Below are 16,156 nucleotides of genomic sequence, written 5' to 3' on the forward strand. Positions count from 1 at the left end.
TTCAGTCACAAACAAACTGCATGGTCCAATCTATAAATGGCAGCATTGGAAAACAGTGTGTGAACAGACCTTTGCTTGAAGGTTGAGAGGAGTCGAGTTGCATGAGTATGTCTCCTCTAACCCACCCGAGCCCACTCTTCGCAAAACATTGGCACCTTGACAAGGAGCTCTTGCGCTGTGATACAATTACAAGAGCCTCGGCCAACTGTCTAAAACCCAAGAGCTCTTTCTAATCTCACTCAGGTACTCAATAAATAATTATAATGAGGACCAGTAACGTCAGATTTTTGATCGATAAAAGTGGCAAACATCCCAAAAGTCAAAAACGTTTATGAATAAAAGTTGCAGAGGTGAAATTTCAGGTTGGGGTGAAAATAATCCTGCCATAACAGTGAAGAATGTTAGGCTTTGACAAGTGTACTTGTTAGGAGACAGTTATTATAACACCCATAGAAATTTGAGTCAATGTTGGTTCAGGTTTACAGATCTTTCTAGTGGGGAAAGGTTTCCCTCTTTTGTCGGAAAAGGGCTTTACACCCCTGACACTCGTTCATTGATCTGTTGGAGAAGAATCCTTCAGATGTCATGTCTGTTGTGACAATGTAGGAGAACAATTAGAAAAGAGAACAATTGTGGCATTTTAAACTAAGGTGACCAGATTTCAACTGGAAGCACTTGAAAGCCGGGGACATTTTCTAGTTCACTGACCAACGTATCATTCAAATGTTACATAATCTATGTAAATCTATTAAATTAAATTAAAAGAAGATACATTTCTACACTTGTAACATCTATGCTGTGTCCTTTGTACCCTGTGACCTAAACTACACTAATCCCGATAAATTTGAAAACAGTTTTCGTCTAAAAATGCTCCGCATCCACACTATCGTTTTTTAACCAGTTTCTAAAAGTTGCTCATCCACACTGAAACGTCTGAAAACGCTTACATCCCCGCCAGAGGCGGATTAAGGTGGTCAGGGGTCCCTAGGCTGCTCGTTGTGTAAGGCCCCCCTTAAAGGGATAGTTCACCCAAAAACAAAATTTTTGTGTTTATCTGCTTAAACATAAGCATCCAAGATGTAGGTGTCTTTGTTTCTTCAGTAGAACACAAATTAAGATTTTTAACTCCAACCGTTGTAGTGTGATAGTCATATAATGCATGTCAAGAGAGCAATAAGAGTAAAAAAACAGACATACCAATCCTTATTAAACCATACGGCTCGTGGCGACACATTGATGTCTTAAGACACGGAACGATCGGTTTCTGCGAGAAACCGAACAGTTTTTATGTTATTTTTTTACCTCTTATCAGACGAATGTCATCTAGTATTCCCAGCGCCATAACTTCCGGCGAATAAGGTCAAAATACTGGCGCGACCAAAGATATATATACGTAGATGCCTCATTCGACCGATCCGCGCAGGCACTAATGAGGAATCTATGTATATATCTATGATCGCGCCGGTATTTTGCATGTATTTTCACCTGAGTAGAGCTATTTGACTGAGTAGAGCTACATCAAATTAAACAAGTTAATTCAAACAAATCAACTTTTATGAGTATTTAGAACTTTCTTTTTCTTTTGAGTTCTCAAATTTGAACCATTTTAAGTAATCTGAATTGTTTTGAGTTTTATGAACTTGTTTCTAAGGGTATGGTCTAGACTCTAGAGCACATGGCCCAAGTGCACTTAGGGCGTGTCCAAATCCACTTTTGCTAGTTCAACGATGGGAAAAATGGTCGCGCGCGCCTGGCACATGCACTGTAAAAAATACTGTGCCCGTTTTACTCAATAAAATTGAGGCAACTATTTTGTTTATCCTATTAGACTTTGCATGTTTTCAACTTGGACTCTTAAGTAATAGCAACTCAATTTTATCAATTTAGAAAATTATAGTTTTAAGTATATCCAATATAATCTTTTAAGTAATATTTACAAATGTCTCATTGCAAGCCACACATTAAGTTACTTTTTTCCAAGCTACTTTTTTAAAATATAAATATAAGTATTTTCTACATTTTTTTAAATTACCATGAAACAGTAAACCAGCATCTCAATACAAAACATTTATTCACTTTAAAATGACAATGCAACAGTGCAAAACACAGTAGCTTATTTTTTCACCTTAACATAAAGCTGACTTCAAGTAAAAAAACATTATGTACTACAAGAGGTAGCAACAGTATTTCATTTTCGTATAACAGTTTTTTCAATGAGCATTGGTCTGTTTAACCCACTGAGAACAGTAATTCAGTCATCTAATTAAAAAAATGTTTCGAACAATGTTAAAAACATAAAATTCAAATACATCATAATTATTACATCAGCTGATAAAAAAAATTATCACTGAGAAAAGTGAACACCAATTTCAAGCCAATTTTGCCAATCATAATAAGGTTGAAAAGCGGAACGAGTTTACCTTCTCGGCATGATGACGTTTAATCTCCCCGACAGTAGTCCCATTAAGTCACTTGTTAGCAACCGCCTTTTTCTTCTTCTTCTTCTTTAGGTGATTCATGGATTCACCAATTTTTTAGTTCACCCCAAAATGTAAATTCTGTCATTAATTATACACCCTCATGTCGTTCCAAACCTTCATTCATCTTCAGACACAAATGAAGATATTTTTGATGAAATCCCAGAGCTCTCTGATCCCTCCATAGACAACAATGTGATGAACACTTTCAAGGCCCTAAAGTATAGGAAAGACATAATTCAAAAAAGTCCATGTGACTCCAGTGCTTCAAACGTAATGTTATGAAGCCACGAGAATACTTTTGTGCGCAAAAACAAACAAAAATAACGACTTTATTCAGCAATTTAGCTTTAGCCTGTTAGCCTGTTAGTGTTAGCCAAGCCGTGTAATTCAAGGCAAATTTAAGTATTTATCAATACAAACATTTAGCTTTATCCTTGCTATCTTTAAAGCATCAAACCATTGAACAGTTCATATTTAATGTCATTCTTACCTTTTTTAGTGTTGTTGGGTTGCCAGCAGTGCAAATTCAGTCCTGTCACCCATCAAAATGGCGTCTGTCATGAACATTTGTGTTTTTGCAACAGCCAAATCCATACATTTTACTTAAAAAGTATCTCGAAAAGGCACACATCTAAAAAGCCTAGTAAACATTACTCAAGATAATACACGCACCATTTAATTGAAAAAAAACATGTGTTTACAACAACATTTTATTAAATAAGTTACTCAAAATATTAAGTAAAGTACCAAACATAGATTTATTTGTTGAAAATATAGAATTTATTTTTGTTACAATTACAACCCCACAGAGTGATTTTTCCCAGTGTGGTCTAAAGTCCCTATAGAGTTGTGCAGGTATGACGTCACTTTGTAGGCCAACTGGCAGTTAGCATCGCACTGGTTCCCTCAATAAAAACCCAATAGGATTTTCCCATAGGCTTTTGGATTATTGCAAAAAAGCAAGCTCTGTGATAAACAAAAGTTTATGATGCTTGCACGTTTTGTCCATCAAGATAATTTTTACAGATGAACACAACTTGTATTAAATTTGAAGCCTTAATGCAGTCGCCAGAAGTAAAAGGCTAAAGGTAGGCTAAACAGACTACACCACGGTCGCCATCATCACTAAGGTCTCGACAACTCTTTCAGTTTTTACCTTAAAACATTTTCCCAGAATATTTGAGTTAGAATAGTTTATAAGAGCACAATTATGAGCATAATAAGGTTGAAAAGCGGAACGAGTTTACCTTCTCGGCATGATGACGTTTAATCTCCCCGACAGTAGTCCCATTAAGTCACTTGTTAGCAACCGCCTTTTTCTTCTTCTTCTTCTTTAGGTGATTCATGGCAGTTGGCAAACCAGCTAAAGGTGCATCCGCCTTTTTCAAGACACGTAACAGCTTTAAAAATGTGGGGTAATACAGTATGTCGTAGAATAAAACGTGAAAGTGTCTTGAGCTTGTGTTCACCACAGACCTTATTTCAGCCATTTAACCAAAACCCCATTCAAAAAACCCATTGACTTTCGGACGAAGGAACCGGAAGTGCTAAAATGCTAACCCGCTTCGGCGTTTTGGCCTACAAAGTGATGTCGTACATGCACCATCTATAAGCATGTAGGGTGAATTGTTTGAGAGACATAACTTAATGGAGAGGCAATGGTTTTACACTTTTTTGGGGGGAAAGTATAATTAGTATTTGATGTCAAAGAGAATTAAGTAAATGTAGGCTATATACTATAAATTGCTAATTTATAAATAGGCTTATGTAACCTTTAAAATGATTATCAAGCTGCTAAAAAAACAAAAACATTGTGAATTGTGTTAATCTATGCATAGAAAATCCAACGCCTATTAAATAGTAGAACTTACAAACAGTATAATTAACATGAATAATTATGTGACCTGATTAAACAGATGCACGCGACCAACCAAGTAATCAGTGTAGCTTGTAGCCCCCTCTGTTGGTGAAAATAAGCGCTACAAGATTGCTCTGGGAACCAGAGGCTTTTTGCAGTGTATTTTCGGGGTGTTTTGAACTTGCTTGGACATTCCGGGAACATATATAAAGAGCAACCCCATTAAACAATTCGTACATTTTGAACGCATGTCTGTAGAGGCCTGTAGAAAAGATAATACATTATTCTGGAAATGTATTACATGTCTAAGGAAACGCTCATTATATTATGGAGGAAAGAGAAATGTGAAATGAAGGAAGAAACAGAAGGCAGAGGATGTTTAAACCAGAACGACGTCAAGAAGACGTCATGACAATTAAATCAAAATAAAAGTTCTAACAGCAACTTTAAAAAAAAGAAAAGAAAATATAAACATGGACATTTAAACTAGACTGACTTGAATGTATCCTCATTTTCATAGACACAGTCCCATGTTTGAAGTATATATTAAACGCGTAATTATTTTATTCTCTCATCTATTACAAGACTCCACATTTGTTTATTTAAAGAGAAAAACACTGTGGAAAACAGGGCTTTTATTTTGAAGAAGCTCAGACTCTTGTCCGCGCAGTTTTCACAGCACAGCAGTGCTAGAGGACCTTGAGCACATGAAAATAACATCAAAACAGCACATGTGATTGTCTAGAACATTTACAAGACATGGCGAAACGCATATTGTAAGTGATTGTTTTATCTAAGGATGTCAATCCAAGCTGAAGTTTTGTCTATGTACAAAAAACAAAAACAAACAAAAAAAACAACAGTAAAATTATAAAATATATAACGTTACCATACACTTAACCTGAGAAAACTTCTAAAAAGTGCCATGGTATTACCATGTTTTGTGACGTGTACCATGATATAACCATGTTTAGACGTTGTACCATGGTAATACTATGCTTTTGAACGTGGTGCAACGATAATGCCATGCTTTTGGACAATATACCAGGGTAATGCCATGCTATTTTGGACATGGTGCAAGAATAATATCATCATTCTCTTTAATTTGTAAAATGATAATACTGTATTCATTTTGAACAGAAAATCTGGGTTAGACTACTAAAGGCATTATTTTTTTAAACAAGAATCTACCATGATTGTAAAGTGTTAATCTTTGAAATATTTGATGTTTGAATATGCCAATTTAGTACCATGTTAGATGTACTGTTGCCAAAAGTATGATATAGGCCTATATGTTTATGGGGGGAAAAAAAAAAACTTGAAATCGTATAAATGTATCAAATATATATCTTTTTCCTTCCAAGAACTTGAATATTCTCCTATATGCATGTAACTTTGAAGTGCAGGACTCCTAAAGTCATCTTCCGAAAATATACCATAGTATTGTCCTGCTTTTTGCAAGTTCTATTACTTTGGAATATGAACGAATGGTAATTAAATGTTGTGTAATTTTCTGTAATTTGTTCAGATTCCCTTTATACCAGCTGGGTAACCCACAGCTCAGAATATTCCGACCCACCTACAACCTGACTCTGGTCAGACCAGGCAAAGAACAGCCACCTGATACAGTACAGTTTCGCATTCCTATGGAGTAAGTATTTAATGTAATTTATCAAGGTTGTCAAGGTGCACTTATAAGTTATGATTTTCACAAAAAAAATTGTCCTAATTTAGAAATAAAAGGACGTTTTCTATCCTGATTTTAGTCCTCTTGAAGGGGTGTGTCTGCCTGCTGCTAGATTGGCTGATATTTTTGTACATGAAAGTATTACATGTGCAACTCTCTCTCTCTCAACCTCTAGTATGTTTTTACTATTACAGCTGTCGAGATGAACTAATCGTGAAAAGTGTTCATTTGAGCATTATATTTAAATCTACTCCCATGGCATGAAAGGTTGCAGCGATCACTGACATGTTGATGAATGCTGTGATCTCGTCATTGCAACTCGATTTCTGCACACTAATGAATGCTTTCATCATAACTAACAACGGATTCTTAAACACCTCTGATTGGCCATTGTGTTTATACACTCAACATATATGTCTGTGATTGGCCATTGTGTTCACACGCTCAACATATATGTCTGTGATTGGCCATTGTGTTCACACGCTCAACATATATGTCTGTGATTGGCCATTGTGTTCACACGCTCAACATATTTGTCTGTGATTGGCCATTGTATTCACACGTTCAACATATATGTCTGTGATTGGCCATTGTGTTCACACGCTCAACATATTTGTCTGTGATTGGCCATTGTGTTCACATGCTCAACATATATGTCTCTGATTGGCCATTGTGTTCACATGCTCAACATATATGTCTCTGATTGGCCATTGTGTTCACACGCTCAACATATATGTCTGTGATTGGCCATTGTGTTCACACGCTCAACATATATGTCTGTGATTGGCCATTGTGTTCACACGCTCAACATATTTGTCTGTGATTGGCCATTGTGTTCACACGCTCAACATATATGTCTGTGATTGGCCATTGTGTTCACACGCTCAACATATATGTCTGTGATTGGCCATTGTGTTCACACGCTCAACGTAAATGTCTGCGATTTGCCATCGTGTTCATGCGCTCAAAATATATGTCTGTGATATTTGTGAGCATGTAAACGCAATGGCCAATCAGAGACATATATGTTGAGCACATAAACACAATGGCCAATCAGAGACATATGTTGAGCGCGTGAACACAATGGCCAATCACAGACATATACAGGTGCTGGTCAAATAATTAGAATATCATCAAAAAGTTGATTTATTTCACTAATTCCATTCAAAAAGTGAAACTTGTATATTATATTCATTCATTACACACAGACTGATATATTTCAAATGTTTATTTATTTTCATTTTGATGATTATAACTGTCAACTAAGGAAAATCCCAAATTCAGTATCTCAGAAAATTAGAATATTGTGAAAAGGTTCAATATTGAAGACACCTGGTGCCACACTCTAATCAGCTAATTCACTCAAAATACATGCAAAGGCCTTTAAATGGTCTCTTAGTCTAGTTCTGTAGTCTACACAATCATGGGGAAGACTGCTGACTTGACAGTTGTACAAAAGACAACCATTGACACCTTGCACAAGGAGGGCAAGACACAAAAGGTCATTGCAAAAGAGGCTGGCTGTTCACAGAGCTCTGTGTCCAAGCACATTAATAGAGAGGCGAAGGGAAGGAAAATATGTGGTAGAAAAAAGTGTACAAGCAATAGGGATAACCGCACCCTGGAGAGGATTATGAATCAAAACCCATTCAAAAATGTGGGGGAGATTCACAAAGAGTGGACTGCAGCTGGAGTCAGTGCTTCAAGAACCACTACGCACAGACGTATGCAAGACATGAGTTTCAGCTGTCGCATTCCTTGTGTCAAGCCACTCTTGAACATCAGACAGCGTCAGAAGCGTCTCGCCTCGGCTAAATACAGAAAGGACTGGACTGCTGCTGAGTGGTCCAAAGTTATGTTCTCTGATGAAAGTAAATTTAGCATTTCCTTTGGAAATCAGGGTCCCAGAGTCTGGAGGAAGAGAGGAGAGGCACACAATCCCCGTTGCTTGAGGTGCAGTGTAAAGTTTCCACAGTCAGTGATGGTTTGGGGTGCCATGTCATCTGCTGGTGTTGGTCCACTGTGTTTTCTGAGGTCCAAGGTCAACACAGCCGTATACCAGGAAGTTTTAGAGCACTTCATGCTTCCTGCTGCTGAACAACTTTATGGAGATTCAGAATTCATTTTCCAACAGGACTTGGCACCTGCACACAGTGCCAAAGCAACCAGTACCTGGTTTAAGGACCATGGTATCCCTGTTCTTAATTGGCCAGCAAACTCACCTGACCTTAACCCCATAGAAAATCTATGGGGTTTTGTGAAGAGGAAGATGCGATATGCCAGACCCAACAATGCAGAAGAGCTGAAGGCCACTATCAGAGCAACCTGGGCTCTCATAACACCTGAGCAGTGCCACAGACTGATCGACTCCATGCCACGCCGCATTGCTGCAGTAATTCAGGCAAAAGGAGCCCCAACTAAGTATTGAGTGCTGGACATGCTCATACTTTTCATGTTCATACTTTTCAGTTGGCCAAGATTTCAAAAAATTCTTTCTTTGTATTGGTCTTAAGTAATATTCAAATTTTCTGAGACATTGAATTTGGGATTTTCCTTAGTTGTCAGTTATAATCATCAAAATTAAAAGAAATAAACATTTGAAATATATCAGTCTGTGTGTAATGATTGAATATAATATACAAGTTTCACTTTTTGAATGGAATTAGTGAAATAAATCAACTTTTTGATGATATTCTGATTATATTATGACCAGCACCTGTATGTTGAGCGCCTGAACACAATGGCCAATCAGAGACATATGTTGAGCACATGAACACAATGGCCAATCAGAGACATATATGTTGAGCGCATGAACACAATGGCCAATCAGAGACATATATGTTGAGCGCATGAACACAATGGCCAATCATAGGCATATATGTTGAGCGCATGAACACATTGGCCAATCACAGACATTTATGTTGAGCGCATGAACACAATTGCCAATCATAGGCATATATGTTGAGCACGTGAACACAATGGCCAAACAGAGACATTTATGGTGGAGGTGTTTGAGAATCCTTTCAACAGCGCTCAATGTTAGAGGGAAATGCTGGTATCTTCACATTTTTAGTACCGACTTGGTAACAAAGTCAGTACTTTTGACAACTCTGCTACTAAGAGAAACTTGATGTACTGACGGATAAACGGCAATAAATGATTTTGAGACAAAGAACGTCAGACTGTACATGAATCATATGAAATCTTTGATCACAGATCACGCATTAGAATTAACACGATTACTTGCATGTTGGGGCACTACAGTTGAGTCCTTATCTTCCTTAAAGTTTACAACGCCTGCACCAAAACTCGACTGATTTACCAAAGAATCCAACAAATAATGCTCTACTGGGACATTGACATAGAAACGAGTGGTCTTCAGAGAAAAGCTGTTTGTGGACTAACAAGGAAGTTTGGAGTTCTGAAGCTTACAGGATGCTTTTATAGCACAATGCCCTCTTCCAATCAAAAGATCAAGGGAAATTAGATTTCTCAATTCATGACCCCTTTAATATTATGTAACAGACATCCAAAGTTTACAATGATGTAGTTGTATTCCATTCCACTAGGTGGCAGACAAATCCCACTAATGTATTTCGTTCTGACACTGTAAATTGCAGAGTGGGTATCTTATTGCGCACGATGATCACAAGGAATTAAAGCATCTTAAGTGATGCTTAACTATAATTGCAGACCGGTTAGATGCAACACAGCATTTCGTAACAAAACCCGGGATGACGTTTCCGTGTGCGGTTGCATGGCCTCGGTGCTCCTTGACTCTCTCAGATTTGTTTACAGCTCTTTCACCTACTTAAAGTCCAACATCCCGTGCCTTTATTGATGACGTTTGTTAAACGTCACTAAAAATACAGCCGTAATTATTGCATTGCTGCGGTGTAATACGAAACAGGCAGTCAGACTGTTAATAATGGGTCTAATCGGAGTCCAAACAAGAAAAGAGGACAAAGTCTGCTTTGTTTTCCGTAGAACCTCAGGGCGTACATCTAAGGCAGTGACGGTGGAGCCTTGTTCCTCAGTTATTATTCCGCCAGTCTGTGTTCCAAACCACACACGTTTGTAATTGGGATATATGTTATCACTTGCGCAAGTGCTCAGGGGAAGTTTTTGTTTTTTTACCTGCTCTTACACCTTTGTTTTGTTTTGTGATCTTAAGCGTCTTAATCTGCACCAGGCATCCTTGTCACCTGAATCTAAACATTTTTTTGCCCGTGCAATCAAAGGAAGAGTTTTTTTTCCCCCCTTGTTTTGTAATCGTTGCACACCAAGAAGTGTTTTGTCTCCTTTAGAGCTGCGTTTGACACCAACCCATCGCAAACAGTATGCAAGTAGACAAAGCAACAGAGATATCATTAAAACATTAAAGACATCCCTCTCTTCACTTTCTACTTTTCAAAAATACCCTCCACTTTGGCAAAGACTTGTTTTGCTTGAAGCCAACCTGGTTTGCATAGCGATTATCAGAGCCAAAGAATTTCAAAGCACTTGTTTTTTTTTTTTTTTATGAAAGCGGCCCTCTTTACAAAGCGTCTGTACTTGAAGGATTTGTTTAACCTTGTTTATTTACCAACCTATGTGCCTTTTAAGCATTTGATCCATCATCAACATTTGATCTTTCATCTTTTTATTGACTTTTTCTTTGAAATAATTACATTTTAATGATCTTGGTTCATTAAAGCTATTTGTTCACTCTCTTGCCGCCTTTATAGTCCCAGTGGTGTGAATGTAACCTAGAGGTCACCGGCTAACAAAAGATCCCCCCTTTTTTTGGATTTCCTCAAAATTTGGAGTGTTTTGTCCCGCTACCTCTGAGTCACCTACTTGGAAAGCCTCTGAAATGGGCGGTGTGAGTGCACATGTTTAGGGATGAGCGTGGACTGTTTATGTGTGAAGGGTGGGGCGCAGCTCAAAATCACAGTAGGAGGAGAGGATTGAACAACAAGGAGGTCTCTATCTTTATAAGATGTCAGTGCTTACAAAAGATAAGCCACACAGGCACAAGACACTGTTTACATCTGCTGAAGGTCATGACCTTGTTGCCAAGTGCTTCATTTAATTGATTCTGTGGAGTGGAACTAACAAACTTAATCCAAATAGATTCAAAATTTACAGAATAAATTAAGTGATTATTTAAACTATAATTAAATGGCATGTCCCTCTTCACAATTTTTTACTTATATGAGTGCTCTTAATTTATTTATTTTTTGGTCAGCCAGTCCCCTCCTGCCTAAAAATGTAACATTTGAACATTTTAATTTAGATTTTTTTGACATTTTATAAAATATTTATATTTATATGTAATATAAATGATATAAACACATATACAGTACATGCATGCAAATATTTCTTAAATACATGTATGTGTGTATATCATACACAGTAAACACACATATATTATGTAAACATATCTATCCATCCGTCCGACCGACCGACCATCCAATCCATCCATCCCCTGCAGTTGCCCCATGAGCCTCCAGGGGTTCGCAAACTCTGCTTTATATGATAGATGAACTGAAAAATTACTCAAAATTAAGGAATCTACGACGTTGCAGGAATATTTTGCCCACCAAACTTGAAAACCTGGCTCAACAATTTTTTTCCTAACTTCCAACATTCATTTTTAGAGAGGTGGCCTAGTGGTTTGAATACATTTTCCAGACACCTTGAGCTGTGCTGCTCATGTGGGAGATGTGGGGTTGATTCCAGGCGGCGTCATGTCTCAATCCTCCTCAAAATGCCTAAAAAAGAGGTTGATGCAAAACTCAAATCTTGTCACCTAACTCCTGCACATTAAAGGGTTAGTTCACCCAAATATTAAAATGTTGTCATTAAAGGGGACCTAACACTAGGGCTGCACAATTATTCGAATTTGTAATCGGGATTACAATTACGGATGCCACAATTATGTAATCGTTCAATAAAATGTAATCGCAATTACAAAAAAAAGTCCACTTATATTATTCCGTGTACTTAAGATAACCTGTAGAAAGGAAAAAAAACAAAACATTTTAGTATAACTAAAGTATAGTTTTACTTTTTTATTTAGAGAAACCAAACCAATGTATAGTTGACTTTTGAGGCTTAATGCTATAGAATAATCGTAATTAATAATCGCAATTACAATTTCAAGGGAATAATCGACAATTATGATTTCTGTCAAAATCGTGCAGCCCTACGTAACACACACAGTTTTTGTCAATCTCATGTTAATCTTGAGTACCTATAGATTAGTATTACATCTTTCATATCTCAGAAGAGTGTTTCGTTTGATCAGTTTTATAAACCGATACAGCTGTACTGCTTCACAGTCGAGCTCCTGAAGGCGTGCCGTGACATGTGGCGTAACCTGAACGAAGCTCGTTGATGGCTCTTGCTCTTGCTCTGGTTGATGTGTGCACACGCTCATCTGGGAGAAGTGCCCATACAAGGAACTCCGCCCTTTATGACATCGTACAGGGCCATACTCGAAAAAAACTTTCAGAGACTTATACGAATCCTGAAGGAGTATATTTTGCACACCGTCATACGTCCAACTCGCTTTTTTGAAACTTTGACCTTGTTTTACATGGAAATCCAACTCTTTAACTGTGTAAATAAGTCAGAATGCATGAAAAAGCATTAGACATCCCCATTAATCACTCACCCTCATGTCGTTCCAAACCCGTAAGACCTTCGTTCATCTTCGGAATTAACATGAATTAAGATATTTGTGATGAAATCTGAGGGAACGTGAACTAGTCATGAAGTGACTAGAATCATTTTTGTGCACAAAAACAAAATGAAACCAACAACTTTATTCAACAATTTCTTCTCCGAAAATGAACGAAGGTCTTAGGGGTTTGGAACGACATGAGGGTGAGTAATTAATAACTGAATTAAAATTTTTGGGTGAACTAACCCTTTAACATTCAGCTTTATTTCGCTCCAGCCGTATACAGCAATAGAAGTAAATAGGGAAGCAAAGGTCCTTCCTGTTGGCAGAGTGGTCGAGGTCACCAGGGGGGCAAAATTGAAAAAGATCTCAGATTCTCCACTCCAAAATCTCAGAGAGCACTTAGGTCTACTAACCATTCATCTCACTATGGCTCGAGTGCTCCGCTTTCTAGGAATCGCCTCTCTCTTATTTTCACACAGACAAATGTGCGCTTGTACGCTTCTCCTCTCTCACATAAATTACGTGGCCAAAACTCCACTCCACTTCATTGAAATCTGGGCATCACCCGCTGGTGCTGACTCTGAGAGATGTGTGTATGATACTCTTTCCGAAGGAGCATCTGTTTGTTGGGTTTCTTGGAAACCTTGTCCTTAACAAAAGAAAAAAATCAGTGCTTATTACATGGACTGACATGTGGACAAACATTCTTGTTTTTCAAAGCAGTTCAGAATGTTCTGCCTGTTAGCTCCAGCATAATTCTTTTCTGAATGGCTCTTGTTGGGTTTTCAGTAAGTGAAAACATAATGATACAATTTAGTTTTGTTTGTTCATGAAATGAAAGCATGTCACAAAACGCTTTTTTTTTACGTCATTTTAGTCCTCGGAAAACAGAATGTTTCAAACTTAAACTAGGGCTTCTCATCCTTGAGGTCACGAGAGATGTAGATGAGCATAATGTGCCACCCGTGAGATCCTAAAACGTTTGAGTGCATTTCATGTCCTTTCAGTCCTTGGAAAAATTGAACATTCAAAGTTTAACTCGGGGTTCTCAACCTCGCGGTCACCAGAGATGGAGAGGTTGGGTGGGGTTGTGGGGTCACAGGAATTTTGTAACTTAAAAAGATGGATTGTGAACCAAAAAAGGTATTAAATGCTTCCATATGACGTGCATTCTTGGGTTGAACTTTAGAAAGACACAGTTTTTCATATTTTGTTCTCTTACTCCATGGCAACTCTGAACCTCTATCCCTTTCAATTTTCTTCAAGAATGACCAAGTTTGATGTCAGAAATTATCTAGAGAAGGTCTACAGCGTTCCTGTTGCAGCTGTACGCACAAGGATCCAATACTGTGAGTAAATCTTTGTTTGTCATTTCATATTTGATTAAAATATCCAAAAAACTCTAGAACAGTTATATATTTTGTCGACTTGTGTACTTACATTAACACAAATGTTTCCAAGAATGTTTAAATCCAGAGAAACAAGCAGTTTTTACCAGGACACGGACCGTGTCCGTCCGTTGCCTATCAATGACATCATACCCGCATAGAGACAGAGCGTATTTAGGCCACGCCCACACCGGGGGGGAAAACAATCCAACAATCTCCATTGACTTTGCATTGCGTGAGGCTGCCTCGTTGTCATTTCGGACTTATAACAAAAAACAGAACAATGTCTAAAAGCTGATATGTGACAAGGTGTACAGCAAACAAGCTAAAAAACACGGAAACAAGTTTTTATAAGCTGTCGACTCACAAAAACGAGCGTTTAAGAAGATAAAAGTGGATACAGGCAATATGAAGTGAAGCTTCAGCAGGAAGAATGGGTAAATTTTGGGATCCTGACACTCAGTATGCCTCAATATGTCCATGTGTGCAGTAAACATTTTGTCACTGTTAAGTCAAATATCCAAATGTCTATTTTATATATTATATTTACTGTCGCTGATCACGTTCCCCTCTAGTCGCCGTAGTTCTCAGTGTAATATGACCCGTCGCGTTCTGTCTCAATGGCCTGAATCCACTTTTTTGTCCTTAAACGCTCGTTTTTTGGGTCAACAGCTTATAAAAAGTTCTGGGTTTTTGGTTCTGGGTTTTTGGTTCTGGGTTTTGTTTAGCTTGTTTGCTGTACACTTTGTCACATATCAGCTTTTATATATTGTTCAGTTTTTTGTTATATGTCCAAAATGACAAGGAGGAAGCCTCACGCAATACAAAGTCAATGGAGACTGATTGATGGTTTCCCCCCCCGGTGGGCGTGGTCTTCAGATTATGACGCGTGCCGCTCTGTCTCTATTACCCTCGAGTTCCGGTTTTATTTTGTTGAAACCATGGAAACACCAAAGATGCTTTAATATATTATGTGTTTTATTAGACAGGTGAGCAACTGTTTGGACACATTCATACACAGAAAAATAATCATTGTTATTTAGCTCAACACAGTTAGTCTTATTGTTTGAATCTGGTTTTCTTGATTTACCGCGAGTACCATGACTAATATCGATCTAGCTTACTCCAGTGTGCAACAAGTGTCTCATAGTAGCTGCCGAGCAAACACAGAGTAACGTTATAACAACTTTCAACACACTCAAATGTATCTAATATGATAAAACAGCACTGCGTTACCCCACATGCGCATGAGCGGAAGAAGCACAAGCGTTCGTCTGCGGCAGAATAAAAGCTCAGCGAAATCAAAGCGTCATCAAGCTTTGCAAGCTTTTGAATAAGTGACCTCTAGCGCCGGAAAATTATGTATTGTGGCTTTAAGAATTTTTAATTAATTTACAGAGCGATGACCGATGTTCACGGTTTATCCCGTCTTTACACAGACATTTACAAGTAAACCATTTCTTGCTGATGTTTTGAAAAGTGTAACTCTGTGGCGCTATATAGATAAAGGGATTTTTTGGGGAAAAAATATATATCTATATTTTATGAAAATATATTTTCTCCAGCAGCAATATTTTAAATTGCACAGCTTTAAATTAAAAAGATGCACTTACAGTTGCCTCACGTCTCATGTCTTTTTAGTGTCTTGCTCCACAATTGGTAAATTTTTAAGACAGCTCGAAGAATAAAAAAAAAAACTGAAAGTGTCAAGACCCCTGCATTCTGTTCCATCCTCCAGTTTGTTCCAGCCAGCTGTTTTTGAATGCAAGAGCACGTCCTGTGAGCAGCCCCTCACTATTTTGCACTTCTGCTCACTCTGTTTTGTTGTCTACGCATGCTAAACTCAGCTGATAGCGTAAATGCTACAGTGATGTGTCTGTCAACTAGTCTGAACCTTATGAAGCCCTTATACAATAACTCACCGATGTTCTGTGTTTGTCACTTATGTTGCGCGCCTGGGGTGGTCGGTCACCTAGATAGGGGGGAAGCTTATGTAAGTCAATGAGAATGATCAATACTGTCAAGATGTTTTGGAGATACTTGACAGCATTTGAATTATATGCATAAACA

The 16,156-nt window shown here is 37.9% G+C and overlaps 1 protein-coding gene across 1 annotated transcript in view; it reads left to right on the forward strand.

Annotated features, from left to right (window-relative positions):
* The first annotated feature begins 4,975 nt into the window (after window positions 1-4,975).
* Window positions 4,976-16,156, forward strand: part of mrpl23 (mitochondrial ribosomal protein L23) — a 29,117-nt gene continuing 17,936 nt past the window's right edge. The window contains exons 1-3 of the mRNA XM_079809875.1: window positions 4,976-5,114; window positions 5,867-5,989; window positions 13,965-14,047. Of these exons, the coding sequence (XP_079666001.1) occupies window positions 5,098-5,114; window positions 5,867-5,989; window positions 13,965-14,047 (223 nt within the window). The 5' untranslated portion in view covers window positions 4,976-5,097. The remainder of the gene's footprint in view (window positions 5,115-5,866; window positions 5,990-13,964; window positions 14,048-16,156) is intronic.

This window comes from Gobio gobio (genome assembly GCF_949357685.1).
Source record: "Gobio gobio genome assembly, chromosome: 25".
In the NCBI taxonomy this organism is placed as follows: Eukaryota; Metazoa; Chordata; class Actinopteri; order Cypriniformes; family Gobionidae; genus Gobio; species Gobio gobio.